At 39.8% G+C, this 17,612-nt stretch overlaps 1 protein-coding gene across 1 annotated transcript; it reads left to right on the plus strand.

Moving 5' to 3' along the window:
• Positions 1-5,859: 5,859 nt before the first annotated feature.
• Positions 5,860-11,957, plus strand: LOC309877827 (uncharacterized protein; the record flags this gene model as incomplete). The annotated part of the gene is made up of 5 exons (XM_082759590.1): positions 5,860-5,911; positions 8,193-8,522; positions 9,880-9,993; positions 10,580-10,686; positions 11,686-11,957. 5 exons carry the CDS (start codon positions 5,860-5,862, stop codon positions 11,737-11,739), a joined length of 657 nt encoding a protein of 218 aa, XP_082615716.1. The 3' UTR covers positions 11,740-11,957.
• Positions 11,958-17,612: the final 5,655 nt, after the last annotated feature.

Consider the following 17,612-nt stretch of genomic DNA (forward strand, 5'->3'; position numbering starts at 1 on the left):
AGGAAATGTTACACTAGCATCAAGTTCTAGTTAGTTATGAAGGGCTGTGTTTAGAGAGAAACTGGCAGGAACTGTAAATTCTGAGCAGGTCTGACCGAGCAGCAGCTAAAGGAAACACAGACAGTGGCTGGCTTTCCTAATAGCTGTTATGGTTTCGGGTTCAAAAAGAAAAGTTGCATTTTTCTTAGCTCTAAACGACGTGAAGCTGTAGAATCTGATTCTGTTCATGTGCCACTGGGTATCTCCACTTATTTTACTTGTTCACCATGAAAATGCATGTGGCTGAGGTGAGAATCAAGTCGGTGACTTTACTGAAGTGATAGAGATGAATTATCCTTGGTACGTATAATGCTGAACAAAACTAGTTCTGACCAGCAGACGTGAAACTAGACGTGAAACTGAAAGAGAAAATACAGAGGATATAAAGGGGAAAAAAAAGGTGCCTTTTAGTCAATTAATAATTCCATATCTAGAATCATGTAAAAATTATGTTTTGCTCTGGTAATTGTTCTGATGTAACTCAGCTGTTCAGCAATAATTTCCTCCATGTGGAGACACAGCTCAAGAACAAAGGAGACTGTAAAGTACAGCTGTTGTGAAATAGCTCTGCTGGAAGAGCTACACTGGTGGTCAGCTTTTCCACAGAGACAGCCTGTTTATGCTAACTGATGGCATCTCATTAAAACCACCACAAAAACTGCCACTTTTCAGTTCCTGGGTGAAGAGAGGCTTTGTCATATTTTCTATTGGTTATTTTTCACACCTGGCTATAAATATTTTGTGATACACCAGTTTAACCTGCCCTGCTGCAGGGAAAGGCATTTTTCTGCAACATTAAGCCCCTAGGGCAGGTACACTATAACTAGGATGCAGTAAAGCATGATGGCAGCTATTTTCATTTTGTTTTGTATATGTACCTGGAAAATGAAATATGTTTGGCTGAGTCACTTTGCTTGGTAATCTTTTCTCGATCCCTACGTTGAGTAACTGTGTATTACAATGGGTGTACTGTGTAGGTCACACAGCAGTATGATTTCATATTTTTGTGGCTGGAATGGTGTTGACTAATGCACGTGCTGGTAACAGCAACCCGTGCAGGTAGATTATAAAAATTGAGCTGTTTCTTCCATGGACAAGGGAAATCCTGCCCAAAAAGTACCTGCTCTGCAAGAAGTATAGGATGCTACAACTGCTAGCTCTGGGCACTGCTTTCCCAGGTTTTTATATTTCTAGGAGGCTCTGTTAGAACAAATCCTGCAAAAACTTTAAAAAGAATACCTCATCACCAGCTAATTTATCGGTTTTGTTTGTTTGTTAACTTCAATTTGTGCCGACTATCTGGTTTAATGGGGGGAGGAGGCAGGCATGGGACAACATTGGAATATTTTATCTGGAGTTATTTGAGTGCAATTAGCCATCAGGGAATAATTTGCCAGAGTAGAATCCTGTATTCCACTGGAGACATCCAGGAAGGTGGTCTGTTAAAAGCATGGCGTTCCTCCAGAAGATGTTGCTGCATATTTGATACATTCTTCTTCATAAGAAATCTCAGCTCGAATGGAAGCCTGCAGCCATTCAAATCTCTGTAGAGGGACCATAAACCAAATGATCCAACTATTCATCCTTTTTCTTTCCTCACATGCAACAGGACAGGGAGAGGAGATATTGCAGTGCTACATCAAAACTAAGTAGAAATCAAAGCATTCAGTGCTCACCTAGCGCTTCAAACCGTAGCTAGGAAGGAAAAGAGGGTGAATATAATATCACAAGCAGAGGAAAAAGTGCATGCAAGCAGCATGTTTGTGCTGTGGTAAGTAATCTTTGTTTTAATTCCAGGTGGAGTTAGGGAAGTAGCAGTCACAGAGTGGAAGAGTTCAGAGGGCATAGCAAGGTACCTGGATGTTGAGAAAGGAGAACACGTGAAGAATGAGACTCATATGACAAGTCTGAAGTCTAGCATCTTCCGAAAACACATTGTCTTGGTCGCAGCTCCTGGCTGCAAAGTCTGCAGGATGCTTCTGTTCTGGATCTTGTGAGAGACCAGTTTATTCAGTCTGGGAAGGCAACTGTATTTGTTCCATCATTTTGTGCAATTTTGAGGGGTAGGAGCCTGAACGTGCTTCTGAGGTGCTACAGTTCTACTTTGGGAATAAAGAGTGACTCTCAGTAAACCCTGTTTTAGCCCCTCTCCCAGTGCATGAGGCTGCCTTTTCATGTCTCCAGGCTTTAGCATTGCTCAGCATCCGATATGGCTCAGGCAGCAAAAACACAACTGTCACATAGAAGTAGAAGAAAACTACTTCCAAATGTCAAAGATATCGGGTTTTGCCTGTTTGCCAGCACGTGATCAAGTTTGTTAAATTGTGTTTTTCTTCCCATTGCCCTGTTCTATCTCAAATAATTGCAGTTACATCCACTAAAGTACATACTGGTTACGTGGGCTCACAAGAGAAATGCCTCTTTGTTAGTTTTTTATTTCCTAGGAAAAGTCCATTTATAGACCTTACTTTACATTAAGCCAGACGCAAACCTAAATTAAAGCTAAATGAAATGGTTCCTCTTTCAAGATAGCATTTACATTGCTTGAGAAGGTATTCTTCATGAATGTATTGATACCACTACCCTGAGCAATTTTTTGTTGTGTAAGAATTATACTCTTTTAAGGGAAATGATTGCAGATCACTTCTCTAATCATGAGGTCAGGCAAAAGAATGACTTTCACTCTAAAATTTATTTGAAAATTAATTGTGGTATGCACGATTGGCATATTTGTTTTGTTGGTCTGTGTGTGCTGTGGAGCCGTTTTTCTACTCAGATGTAATTTATTAGTCTTTGTTGAAAAACAGACTGGGTGGGCTTTATTTCTATGCTAATAAATGCTTAAAGAAAAACCCTAGAGATTATATCAAATTAAGTTTGATTTTTTCTTTTGTTTGGGTCATAGCTGGACAAAATTAATATTGTGGATGTATCATATAAAGCTCTGCTGACTGTCATGAGAAGGTATGAGGTCTGTTTTGCTGAAGTTGGGTACTGAATAAAAAGACCAAGTGCTTTGCATGGTGTGCTTGAGTTAGAGGAGGAATCATGAGTTAGGAATAATAAAAGACACTTTACCATTTTCAGAACTTTCTTTTGGCACATCTGCAACTTTCAAAAGCATTATGATTTGAAGAAGAGGCTGAAAGGGCAAATGTGAATTTGAACATTTTTTTAAACGTTTTTAATGAAGCATGTTTAACTTAGTACCTCATAGCTTTGTTTCAAGTATCAAAATTTCAAGTTAAGTTTCCATAACAAATGAATGTGAATGGGTTTTGCTCCATCTTCTTTTTCTACTGCAGCAGGCCTACAGACCTTGAGTTTCACACACAATCTCCTCGAAGCTGATGCAGTTTAATAAAGTTTCCTAGCGATACCTGAAAGTGCTGCTGACATCAATACTCATTGCAAGATTTCTAACAAATGAGATGTGTAAGTAAGGGAGAGGGGGCTTAGATCCTCCTTAGATTCAGACAGTTTAAATGTCTTTTCATTATGCTTCTACTGGTGTTCTCTGAACACCGTGGGTTAAAGTTTTGGGGAGATGGATTTGCACAAAGTATGAGGAAGAGACCGGCTGTAACTGTCCCTGCCTCCCCGAGAATGCAGTGTCTCTGTGCTGAGCAAACAGTCCCAGCACACCAGGAAGCTACACATTTACAGAGTCCAAATGTGTGGATGCATTTTCAAAGGTTTAGCAAGTTTCAGATGAAGAAAGCAAGCTGCAAATAATCTTTCTATAGTAGATATCTTCCTGACCCACACAATCATTTGATGCGATGCACTTCCCTGGCAGCCCAGCTGGCTTAAGAAATTTTCTCACCATATTTTGCTACCCACTCAGTAGTACCACAATGAGAGTTTTTGCAGTTGTGTTGTAAACTGGTACAGTGAACTAACCCGGGCTAAAAATAAACTTGTTTCCCAATCCCTTTTTCTGTGTGCTAGTTCATTTCATCTCTGACAGTAGATGCTTTAGATTAGAACTAGAGCATCTTTCAGAGTAAATATAAACCGCTATCAGTGCTGCTAGGAAAGTTTCACCTGGTCTCTAGACAAAGTATTCTGCCTGCTAGAGCTGCCAAGCTCTGTACCTCAACACTAAATGGAGAAATGTACATATTTATATACAATAAAAGCTAACTTCTCCTGTGGGTTTACGTGTGTACTTGACTTAGTCTATGCTAAAGATAATGTGAATGTCAATACTAATACAGATAATGGAATTAAATAATATCTTTAAGTACAATTTATTTAATATATCCTTTAAATCACTTCAATTTAAAGATACTTATTTTGCCCTCACTAGGGTAGCCAGCTGGATAGCATCAGATGGGGATAGCCTACAGCAAAGTCCTAAAATTCACTGTCTTTGTGGCATGTTTATCTTTGCTGTTATCTTGGGGGTGGTTTTGTGTTTAACCTGGCAATGTACATGACACTGGAAACTACTTCAGTAAGGCAGATGCTGGGAAGCAGGCAGACATGCATCATGTTTTGTTGCTGACAAATGAGAACAGTGCTTCAGGCTTTAAATGTGGCTGTGTCTTCATTACAAATTGGAGTTCTGCTGTTCTGGACACGTGCCTGCTGCTGCTAAAGCCAGATGTTAGCACTAGAACTTTTCGTGGGTAAGACGGGTTTGTGTCAAGTCCTTAATTTAACCAATTCATGTTCTATTTTAGTCATCTTTTTTTAAAACTTCTGTCACTGCAATTTTGATGTAATACAACTGAACATGTTTGTGGAACAATTTTGTGTGGCCTGCTATTTATGCATTTGCAACATCTTCTGTCAAGGGAATAAGACTGGATATGTTTTGCCTTCCCCATTTCTAGCCAGACTGTATAAATGATTCTGAATTGGAGACAAAAATCAGTGCTGGAAAACATTAAGCACCATACAGGTATCTGTATTTAAAGATTTTATTTTTAATAATTGGAGGGAGATGAGTTTCATCAGCATGGTCGTTAACTTAATGACATAACTGTACCTTATTTTATATAACCAATCTTCCCCAGCCAGGCCTTAGGTAATATACATGACACTGATAATGCATTAAGGCAGCAGCACCGCAGTGCTAATAGTAGGGCATGTGGCATGCACAGTGTAGAGTCCTACATCATCTCCTGCTGGTGGTGTGTGGTGTTGGGCCCATTGCGAGCGCGGTATCTGAAGTCAGCCTTCTTCCAATGCTCCCCACAATGGGGCTATGCTGCTGTAAAGATAACAGGAAGGAAAAATAGGCAAGATTTCAGCAACATGACAACAAAACATGTAATAAAGAAATACAGGAGTAATACTTGGTATCAATGTAACGTATGTATAAACATGGTTTCTTTGGCTTTGGATAAAATTACTCTATTTGGATGGAAGAGGCTAACAAGCATGGGAACAGAGTACCTAAAGAAGCTTAATCTTCATAAAATGAAGGGTTGCAGAAGTGCCATGCTAAACTGAAATGGAATTGTTCAGGTATTGAAAATCAGCTCTGCGTGTCATACAATAAAGAAATAAATAAATGAGAGAGAGAGAGAGAGAGAGACTGCCCGTGAGGAAAGGTAACCAGTTATGGCATGAGGGGATCTTCTAGAAGAAATGTTCTGATTTCAGATGGGATAACTGGGCTGTGAAGCAGAGGCAGCTATGACTGCAATCTCAAGAAAGAGTGTAGGGAAAAACTGGGTTGTGTGTAGGTCTCTGTCGTCACCATGGGAGGGAAGAGGAAGCTGGGTTACAAATCTGACACGCTTTCATTTGTTGTTTTGCTGATCTTCGACAAAGACAACCTGATGCAAGTACTAATAATCCTGCGTGATGATCATAATTTCACTGAAACTTCTTTTGACAATGTGTTTTGGCTCCTTAGGTAAGTGCTGTATATTGTTTTCCTTTTTTTATAGTTAGTCACTTGTAATACTTGAGCTAGATTTAGAAAAAGGAGAAGAAAAATGTTCTCAAAGTATATAAGCCTCAGACTTGTGTGTGTGTGTATGAGGCAAGGAAAATATAACGTATATTATCATAATGTAGAGATCAAAGTGTGGGGGTAATCAAAAAGCATTTTTACCAAGAAATTGTTGTGGAAAAAGTGTAGAGGAACAAATCTTAAACACCCAAAATGATGCTAGGTTAATGCAAGCGCTGTTTTTGTTAGACCTTTGCACTTGAATAGTTACCGTAGCAAACACCAATTGTAGAATTTTAAAATGTTGAGGCTTTCTTCTAGAACATGCAGGTACCAAAATCTGAAGCAGGTCAGGTTTCATTTTTCTTCAATACAAATTGCATTGGATAATGCTGAATGCTTGTAGTATAACCTTAAAAAAATAAGAGGGAAAGAAACAGAGAAAATAAGAAGTGAAGCAACAACAAAAAGATATTTTTAGTGGTGAGGTTTTTATAAAGACATTAAAGCAACAAGACCAATGTAACAAAGCCTGTAACACAACTGTGTTTTAAATGAAAAAACAAGTGAGCAGAAGAACTGAAATTAATGATCAGTTCTTTGAACAGCTTCTAAGTTGTTGTTTATACACTACAATTCTTTCCCTAATTTTTCTGCTGTTTATTACACCTATACTGCCCATGTTGTTCTCTGCTTTTAATTTATGCAGACTGTTTTAGTCTACATTTTAATGCAAAGTAGTGCTGTTATCCACAAACTGACAACAATAAATATACTGCCTTCTTATTTGGAAGGAGCCTACATGGCAAGTGAAAAAAGGTTGGCTTTTAACATGAAGTACTCATAGCTCATGATAGAAATTCAAACTGCTTTTGTAAGCCTCTGCTCCTGTTGTTTGTTTGTTTTTTTCCATCTATGTCCAACACGAGTTTTTTAAGTGATCTCTGTGTGAGGTGGTCAGGGTTCTTCATAGTGCAGCTGGGGGCATTGGGGTGGTTGAAATGGAGCTGTTGTTGAGCACTGCGCAGTGGAAAAAATAGAGGTGCTGAAATTCATTAGGTATGATGAATATTTGCCTTCTTCTAAGAGCAAAGGAAAAACATAATTTGTGTAATTCTGATAAAACTTGCCATTTTAGGACTAGATAAGGGCCAAATCATTGCATTCCTTATATATTGTTGTAAAGTGAATCTCAATTACAGGATAAAAACTGGAAGAAAATCATGCAGGTTATGCTCACTATGTTCCTTACTTCATAGTAAGGAACTTCATAGTTTTTCTAGCACGTACACATGCGAGAAGAAAAACAATTCTTCATGCAGCATAATAATCATAAAAATCATAGAAATTAATGGTCTCAGCAGTCTGAGAATACTTTTTTTTATAGCACTGGCATATTTGTTATGAGCATCAGTGTCATTAGAATTGGGGGGGGGGGGGGGGGGAGGGGGGGAAGTTATCTGATAACCATGGAGTAATCTCACATCAGAAGAACATTTTGTATATTGTTGCACTGTACTTCATGTAGATAATCTTGCATCTTGGTGGCAGGTAATGAAGAGATTCAAAGCAAGAAAGGTTTGCTTTCCGCTGACACTGTGCGAGTCACACTGAGCTAAAAGTTTTGCCACAGACCTGATGAAATTATTGTGGTCTGAGTGGAATACTAAACCACTTCTGCAGCAGCAGCTTAAAATGAAAGACATTTAAAAAAAAAGTACAGAACTCAAAACAAAAATGCTGTAATTCTTGTCACTAATTAGAAGCAGGGCAGGACAAGGACTCCTACATAGTGACAAAAAATTGTAGTGGGTTTTTCATTCATTTTGGTAAGTATTTCATTATTGATGAATCATTCTGGATGATTCCTTTTGGTCATTCTTTATCTGGCAGACAAAAACAGAGTGGTTTAAAAAGTTTCAAACTCAACTCTTATAAAGCTTTTTATTTAGAAGAAAAAAAAAATGTTTATCAGCAAGTACAAAGAAAAACTTCGTGTTACGCACAATGATGGAGGGATTTAATGCACTGACTAAAATTTCCTTTAGCTGTAATGTAATTGCCAGTATTTAAGACAGAAGTGCATAGTAACTAATCTTTAAAAATTAATGTCATAATTATTTTATAGTGTTAGCATTTATAGTATTAGCATTATTTTAAATACTATGATTGTAGATGTTACAGGTGTTATGTCATCTTCTTGCCTCTTTCATTTTAAATGTATGTGTATTTCTCCCACTAGCTACAGGTCCCAATAATTTAACAGTCATCCAAACACCAACAAAAATACATCTGTCAATTGGAGACTCCACTGAAATTGCCTGTATTTGGGAAAAATCAATTATAAGATATAGAATAAGCTGGTATCTTGTTACTAAAGAGAATGTAACAAAAACTATATCATCAAGCCTTCTCTATTTACCCAACGTCACCCATGACAACAAGGATGTGCTAGTGCTAAAAACTGTCAATGTAAATGACACTGGATTTTACTACTGTGAGATAATTATTGAAATACCTTTCTGTAAAAAACTCTGTGGAAGTGGAACAACTTTGATCGTTGAAGAGAAAGGTAAGCTAGCATGAGCATGTGCATGCCTCTTAGATTGTCATCGTAGTCTTCAGTCTGAACTGCTACACATTTCCTCTCTCTCCCACATACTTCTTTCAACACTAAACATCTCAAAATGAGTGATATGAACAGAGGGAGGACTTGACTGACTCCTTATGACAATCACTTTAAGGTCTCTGCCTTAACATCCCCAGTGTGAGACATTTGTTTTATTCTCTAAGGGTTGTTTTTTTAAAGTAGAATTAGTACTGTTAGGGTTCACAAAGTCTGTGTATCAGCAGCATATTTCATAAAATCCCTTCTTTAGAGGTATCCAGTAAGGTGTAGACATGAGACGATGAATTTATCTGTTGTCTGTTGTGGATCTGCTGAAATAATCACATGGTCACTCTGTCCAGTAATATGCACTTTATCTTTTTTTTTTTTTTTTAACATGTTCTTAATAATAAAAAATGGGGAGGAATGAAACCAATATGGGAGATGTATAATGTCTATGAGAATTTTTGTCCATTAAGTTCTGACAAATTCTTTTCTTGTGGTGGTTGTCTTTAAAGGTTAGTATGTGACATTAACAGAGGGGAACAATTTAAGGTCCCAGTTCTGAATTAAGCATTGAGAACCATTAATACAATGTGTATTCATTCACAGTTAAACTTTTAGACAGTGAGGATGAGATATGCTTTACCTAACATTAGAGCGTGTGTCATACCTGGAAATCACTTTATCTCATTTCTGTTACACACCTGTCTCAAAATACTATGCATCACTTCTTGAAAATGCTGATCTTTCTTTTTCTACCTCTCAGTTATAGAGAAAGACTAGGTGACTAGTTCTGAACAGACCTTTAACATTATCACATATCTGATATTAGCTGCTTGAGTCATGGGAATTGACCTTTCTGCTCATTCAGCACAGCCCAGTTTTGGATACTAATTTACACTTCTGACCAACTGATTGTCCAAATGGAGGCAGAAAACTGACAAAAAATTTAGGAAAAAAAAAAAAAAAAGTGAATGAAAGTGTTTTCCTTAAGGGAATTAAATGATACCATCTATCATTTGGTCAAGTATTAGTAGGTTTAGAGCGGAGCAGAAAAGATTCATATTCACTTAGTGGGGGGGAGAATGATTTTCATTACTGTAGGAATAGTGAGCTATAGGAGGGATTGATGTTAATGATCATCATGTAGGCATCCATCAGGAATGAAGAAGTATGAATGACCTTGCACATGGGTAAGGAGGATAGACTAATTAGATCCCAAAGTTCTTTCAGTTCTTTTGTTTTATTTCATTGTGATGCTTTTCTGCGATTGTGTCTTTGAGTTGTGTATAACTTTACCTTAAAAATGTAATTGCAGCAGCTCAGTCATCAGAGAAGAAAGTTTTGGCAGTTTGGGCCATCATTCCTTTCTTAGTGGCAGTGGGAAGCTTGTATTGCTGCTACAAAAAGAAACGGAACTCAAACCTTTCTGGTGAGTGGCAATATTTCCATTAACACATAGTTTCTAAGCCAAATGCTTATTTTGAGGTGGCTGAACAGGTGCACTTGAGGCATCACTGAGAAGAATTTCAAAGTATAACTTTTGCTCACCTACTCTTGACCTTCAACAGGCGCCCCGAGCTGAGCAACTTGAGAGGAGGGATCAGAAGGCACTGCTCACTGAATGTTCACTGTTCAAGTGAGCATTCTTGCAGCCTCTTGCCTCTGTTATTTCTCTTTACAGAAAGAGTGATTACTTAAAAAGCAACCTCCAGAATAACCAGATCTCCATTGCATAAGGTGTGCTGAGAAACCTGGAGGTAGCTGATTTCATCTGCAAGCTGAATAGTGCTCTAGCACCTGTCATTGACTAGTCATACACGAGCTCTTCACTCTTCATTTCAGTGCTCTATACATCTCTTTACATTTACTCTGGTAAACAGAATCACAGAATCACAGAATTTCTAGGTTGGAAGAGACCTCAAGGTCATCGAGTCCAACCTCTGACCTAAACTTACCAGTGTGAATCTGGAAATGGACAATAAGCAAGAAGTGACCATAACTTTCCTTTTGCTAAGGTTCTGCCCCACTTCCTATGCCAGAAGGAGGGCGTCAGGAGGAGCAGACCCTTGAGGCAGCAGAACTTTGTGGGAGAAATGAATCTACCAGTGAAGAAGCTGAATGGGTAAGTGGTTTATAAAAAGACTTTCTCTTGGTCAATGCTCTGAAATAAGGAAAAAGATGCTACATACTAGGAAAGTATTGGACAATGCTTTTATGTTTATATTTAATGACTCTCTTGAGTCTGAAAAGGAAGGCAGCAAAAAGTGAACATCAACAACATAAAGACAATGTGGAAGAAATGTTGAAGTCAAAAATGGCAATAATGTCACTTGTGTGTGTCTCTCTCTCAGGAGATTCATCCCATGTTTATTGAGCTGAGATGCTCAGGGAGTTTCCCCAGTGGTTCTGCCAGTTGCAAGGGAATCTGTCCCTTGAGGAAATTCTTGAAGCAGCTGATGATTTTTTCCACTGCTAAATTTTTCAGGTTCCAGCTTAAATCTAAAGTTTGCTGTAGCTTTAATGCAAACTCCAAATCCCATGGAAGCACACACAACCCACTCTCCTGAGGGCCTCTGACTGTGCAAAAATGAGTGGAAGCATGGTCCGCATGAGTTACCCATGCTTCCTCTTTGATATTCAGTCAGCAGGTCTCTCTTGGTGATCTGAACATATGTTATTAAAGCAAAAGCAGTAAACCTCCATAATGAAGCGATGGCTTTTTATCTTCATGCTTTTACAACATCCACCTTTACACTGTTTTACAGTCAGGGTTTTTTTTTTATTTTTTTTGACACGTCTGTGAGCACAGACCTGTGTGCACATTTCAAAGAGATCACTATTTTTCAGGTTTTGCTAAAGAACTTACCTGAAGATCCAGAATTCTACATGTGATTAAAAAATGAAAATAGGGTGATTTTTGCACAGTCCAGGATCTGAAGTTGTACTTGGATACTACAGCAGAATTTGCCTTTACAGACCTTACCTTTCAGTGTTAGTAATGAGTCACTCTTTCCCTTTGAAATTATATATCCATGGTTCTGTGACGTGTCTTGAGTATAAGTTCCTTTTAAATAGACTTTACTGGAAAAAGTTTTGACTGAAGTTTTCCTTGCTTTTTAAGGCTGTGTCTACACTTTATGAATCACTTGATTCTTTTTACAATGAATCAAAATAAAAGATGACAAATCCACCGTCACTACTGTATCCAGTGCAAGAGATGAGCAAATCCCACAACAAGGGCAGCTGCAAAGTGTAGAACAAGAGCGAGGTGAGGATCTGCCATCTACTTTGACATTCAAAACTAAAGAACCATGTAATAAATACAATATGGTTAAACATTTTATGAAACTGAAAACATTATAACAATATGCTGCTGAAAAATGGATTACATGAGTTTCCTGCGAGAAGTATGCAAGAGGGATGATATACAAGAAAAAAGGTTGGTTTGAAAGAATTTTGAATGTTTTGTCACTAACTTTATTGTAAGGAGTCTGAATTTTGAGAGTATGTAAGTTTAGAAGACTGTCTTCAACTCTTTCCCCCCGTATCCAGAGTGCAGGAATAATAAAGGATGTATTATACTTTGAAAAATCTTCTGGACTGAACAACTTTTTCCAACAAAAGCTTTTATTTAGCAGAAGGTAATGAAAGACTGCACATCATGGTCATCGCTTGAATAAACAGACAATACTACAAATAGGATGAAGTCCAGTCTCTGAGAAGATCATCCATGCTGACCACAGCATAGCAAAAGTGGTGTGCCAGGAGGCTTTATGTTGCTGTGGAAGCGTACAGCTTCTATTCATTCACAGTGCTGTGAGAAGTATTCCAGAGAAGGTAGTCTCTTATATACAAAGAAATACTTAGTTTAAATTAAGTTGTATATAACATAGTTATGTATAATTATAGACTGCTGAAGGGAATTTGCCTGGAACAGATGTAAATGTTAACACTTTTTCCCCTTTTGCCAGCTCTAAAACTTCATAAAATCACTGAAGAACTAAATCAAAACTGAAAATGTAAGTAAAACCTGGCTTCCAGGGTCTGATTAGAGGTGAAAAGCGTTGAGAGCAGAGAGACTGGCAGTTGTCCAAGGACTGCCAACTACAAAGAACAGATATTGGAAATGTGAATGTATTTATGTGACAGGTTTGTTTTGTCCTCTGAAGGATTTTCAGAGCTTAGCTGGAGGTGAGACCATCTTGCCGATGATGTAGGGAGAAACAGCTCCACTGCTCTTCCAGAGGTTTGTTACAACCTGGGCAATGCAGTAGGCACAGACCAGCTTCCCCAGAGGCCCTGAAAGCAGTTGGCACTATCTAAATGTGTGACTGCCTTGCTGTTCAGCATCATGCAATGAAATCTTTGGGACTGTACAGCACAGCTTGTGCTCTGGCTCTTCCTGTGCTATAGTGACTACAGTTTGCAAAGCTAGTTCTTGTAGCGCTGTAGCTCAGTTCTGGCTCCCTGCTTGGTGTGTGTCCTGGTCCCTGGAATGTCCTGTAACCTGCCCTGAGGCATTCTGGAGAGTGTGCTGTTGTTCAAAATACTCTAATCGCTGCTTTGTGAACATATGCCGTATGAGAGAAACAGTTTCTTATACTGCGTCTTATACTACAATTTATGTATAAATTAAATAAAGCAAGAGGATTTTGTTTTCCTCCTTCTGAACTTCAGTCATTTTAAAATCTTATTAATTTTTGTCCTGAAACTCATTACAGATGTTTCCTACACTGCATGGTGAATCACTACCCTGTGCCATATTCTTTTGAGCTTCACAAACATGACTCTGCTATATTTCTGCAAGTCCTGTAACTTTGTCCCCTACACAAGAAAGTCAAAATTGGTAAAAGGGCTGATGACCTTCATACCAGGTCAAGAAAGTTATGCATCAGAGCTGTGAGTGAGTGTGGTAAATTTTGGTCACTCCATATGTGTTACTGGTTATTTCTATATTTAAGCACTGTCAGAAAATGTATGATATTCGGAGAATTTTTCAAGGAAAACTACTAGATGTGGGTTGGTGGCAATCTCTTAGTCTGTAAATCATATTTTCATTAAAACACCAGAAACAAAATGTTGATTAAATGTGGTTCCTACCAGCAGAGTGTCACCTTTCTAACAGCTGCTCCTGTTTTGTATGTTAACATGGTGATTTCCAACATCTGGCATTTGAAGATTACCCCCAATTTATCATAACCTATGAGCCAGAAGGCTGTTTTCAGAGCTCCAGCTGGTGGCCCAACTCAGGCAAAAGGACTTTGACACCTGTGCATCATGTGTATCACCTTTCTCTGCTTCTGCACCACTTGTAAGTGACAAACCCTGCCCCAGGCAGGCAGACTTGTCAGGCAGAGTTTACCTTCTTCATTGTTATTTTGCTAGATTTAAAAGAAAAAGAGCTCTTGAAGAGAATCCTGGGCATTTATTTTTTGCCAGTTTTGGTGGTCATCATCTCTTGGACAGGCTGGTGCAAAGTGGTGTGTCCAACAGTTTGAGATTTAAAGTCTTACTTTAAGCACAGGCCAAAACACGCTGATTTAAGAGCAAGACTGCCACAACATATTCTAAAGCCTTGTATGTCTTCTGCTGTGCTTTCAATGTCTCAGCAAAGTACTGGGCTTAGACACAGGCCCACAGCTGAGGCTCCCTCTCTGTTTTTGTCACACTCAGGGCACTGGTTTAGAGCACTGGACTTCTCAGTCTCTTCTATTCAACTTGAGACTGCTGCCCTCAGCTCTTTCTCTTCCTGCTCCATTGCACAATTTCAAGCTTGATTAATCTACCTGGCTCTTGGGCAGCCAGTCTTAGCAGCTGGTACTGGTTGTCTCAGTCAAACCACGCTTACTTTCCAAAGTAGTCCTTCATAGTATCTGTAGAAGAGGAGTCTGGAGCAGCATTTCTCCCTGCATAATGTCAGGCACCCTTGGTAGCAGGCAGGATGAGGCAGAGCCCCAACCACCATTCTGGCAAAATCGTTGTGTTTGTGTATGTGATGCTATGACTAATGTTTTTGTGTCTGATAATGGTGCTTTCAGAACGGCAGTGACATTAACTTGGTTGACTAAAATTCATTTGAAACCTGGTTTTATCTAAAGTGATTTCTCTGTACTGCTGACATCAAGAACTATTGCAAAGCTGCCAGCGTTCACAAAAACACAACACCTACAGCCTGGGCTTAAATTGACTTAAGGAAGCCTGTGTGCATTAGTTAAGAACACTCTCAGTTAAAAAACACTCCTCCGTTAGGCAGCTGTACCTCTGGATCCAGGCTACGTATATGGAGAAAAGCCAATCTACGCAAACAGGAAGGGTCTTATTTGAATGGTAATTCTTGCCTAGTTCTTAGTGTTGCTTAGGAAATAAAAATTGAAATCAATACTTTGAGATAAGACATTTTGCTTGGTTTTCTATTAAAGACTATGACCCTCAACTACATCACCAATTTAAGGAAAAATACTGCTCTTACAAGAAGCACCTAAGGAGGAACTGGTGTATGTCATGGGGTCCATATGGTCTGTGTTTCCACTGACCTAAGGGCTTCTTATCTTATTTTTATTCTAGGTCTTCAAACCTAAAGGCAATAGTGTGTGCTGCATTTATTTCAGTCAGACTCCAAACCAATGTCTATTGCCACATCCTCTGTAAATAACAGCAGAAACAAACCAGAGTAAATCTATGATATGATCAGAATTTATTTTTGCTACTATGCTTGTATTGGGTGGTTACACTGAGGACAGCCATAAGCACTTTTATATTTTTTTAATGTCATCTTGTATCACTCTTTTTGGAACAGGAAACAGAAAATACAACTGAAAATTAGATATGAAGATCAAAAGAACATCCAAAGACAACCAATGTCTTTGAACATGAGAAAGGGCAGATGATAATATATTAACACTTCTCATTTTCTGTGTAGTATAATGGAAATTTTGTGATAAAGCAGCACTTTCTAATAACAGGGCTTTGGTTGTGTTGGGCTCATGCTGTGGGCTGGTAGGCTTTGGCCACTGAGAAGGGACACCAGTTCAATTCCTCATCCTTGTTCCTCTGGCCAGAGCAGAGCCAGGTGGCGGGACTCAGCAAAGCCCTGCAGTCATGTTAAATGGAGAGCATCAGTCATAGCTGGGGGACCTGGTGCCTGAGCGGGAGCTGAGACCATGGCCTGCATGGGTTGCTGGTGTTGTTCTGAGGGTGGATAGGGGGTGGACACCATCAGAGAGACCGGGCAGAAACATCGTACATGGCTAGAGCTGCTCTTATTGAAGTTACTTGAGAACTCTATCTCGGTAAAGTATCAGATTTACAAGGGTAGAGAAATATAGAAAGGATAAGGCAGAGACAGCAAGTGCAGCACCTGTGTTCAGCATTGTTACTGCAGTACAGACAGAAGATAGAGAAGTTACGCAAGGTAAGGGTTCAAGATACTAATGAAAAATTGGGTCTGCCGCCTACATCTGCCCTGAAATGCTCCATGCTCTGTTATCTGCTCATGTGCTTGTCTTGTCCTAAATGTCAGGCTCCTTGATCTGGGGTGAGCTATCTGCACACTGCCTGCTGCAGCGGGATTGCAGTCCATGGTTAGGGCTTCTGAAACTGTGTGAAAATAAATCATGAAAGGAAGTGATAGGTATTGTGCTCTGTTACTTTATAGCCTTTAACTCTGTAAAGAAAAAGAAAAAAAAAAAAGTATCTCTAATGAACACAGCAGAAAGGTATGTGGTGGTAAGGGGACAGACACAACAAAAATAGCCCAGGCCTGACTGGGTTTGCTCAGGCAGAGTGGCTCTCCTTTCTCGTGTTAGCAGCTGTATGATATTAAATACAGTTGGTCCTTTTAAGTTTGCTTTTTACATGCGACCTGACCTTAACCTAAACAGTCTAGAGCTAAACTACATTGGGCATGCTATTGAGCAAGAAAGGAAATGGAAAAAGCAGCTCCCATGTCATTGAAGCCCTGCGCGGGGGGAAAGTGAGCCGAGAGGCTGGTGGCTGGTTTCATGGCTCGCCCTCACGCTGCAGCATGATGGGCACTGGGCCTGGGCTGAGCGCAGGCACCACAGATGGGCCGAGGATGTCTCCAGGGGGCCATAACCTCCCTTCTGGCCTCAGTTGGTGTTACTCTGCACCAGCATAGCCAAGAGCAGTGTGTTTGTCACTCATTGTTTCTGCTCTGAAGCCATGTAATATTTTAACAGAGAACCGTCGTGCTTCATTTTGGTGGTGTTTCACCTCTGCTGTGGTGTCAATGCTGGAAGTTCACCTCATGACCTATGTTAAAACGACTCCCATTGAGCGCCCCCAACCCAGGGATGTTTCACTATCGAGCTTTAGTTAACCGGCAGAGGGTAGGCCCAACAGGGTGCCAAGGGGACCAGGGCTTAGGGCAGGGTCTGGAAAGCAGTGGGGACCAGTCTCCTGCCATGAGGTCCATCACAGCCAGGCAGCTCCCAGTCCCATGGGCAGGAGAAGGAAGGAGGGCAAAGCAACATGCCGGCAGGGCATGAATCCAGGGAGGCGACAGCAGAGAGCGTGGAGATCGTGGTACCCAAGACAAGGGATGGATGGGAATGGAGCAGGACACAGGTTACAACAGCAACTGGAAACTAATGTTCATTTTGGTGTCTGCTTCAGTGACCGAGGCTGAGTGGTGCACACCTGGCACAGCTCTGTGCAAGCTGAAGTGAGCCCTTGAAACCGAATGTGCTTTGAGCTGCAAGTAACTGCCAGCCCATAGCACAGGCCTCCTCCTCTCCTTTTGAGGCATTTTTGAGCTTGTGAGATTTTAAACAGAGATGTCAGGTGTGTCCTACTGGAAGGTGGCTCATTCAATTTAAGAATACACAGGAACATACAGCTCTTGGTGCTCGTGTATTTATCCTGTTTAGAAATGAATGCAAAGTAAAACCTAGGATTTTATAAGCATTAAGGTACGGCAACTCACGATTGAACTGCCTGTGTGAGAGTAGCTAAGGAATCATGGTTCATAGAAATCATGACTGAAGCACTTGAGTGGACAGCTTCAGTTACCTCAGGGTGCGACCTCTC

This window comes from Aythya marila (assembly GCF_965140915.1).
Source record: "Aythya marila genome assembly, chromosome: 4".
Taxonomy (NCBI): domain Eukaryota; kingdom Metazoa; phylum Chordata; class Aves; order Anseriformes; family Anatidae; genus Aythya; species Aythya marila.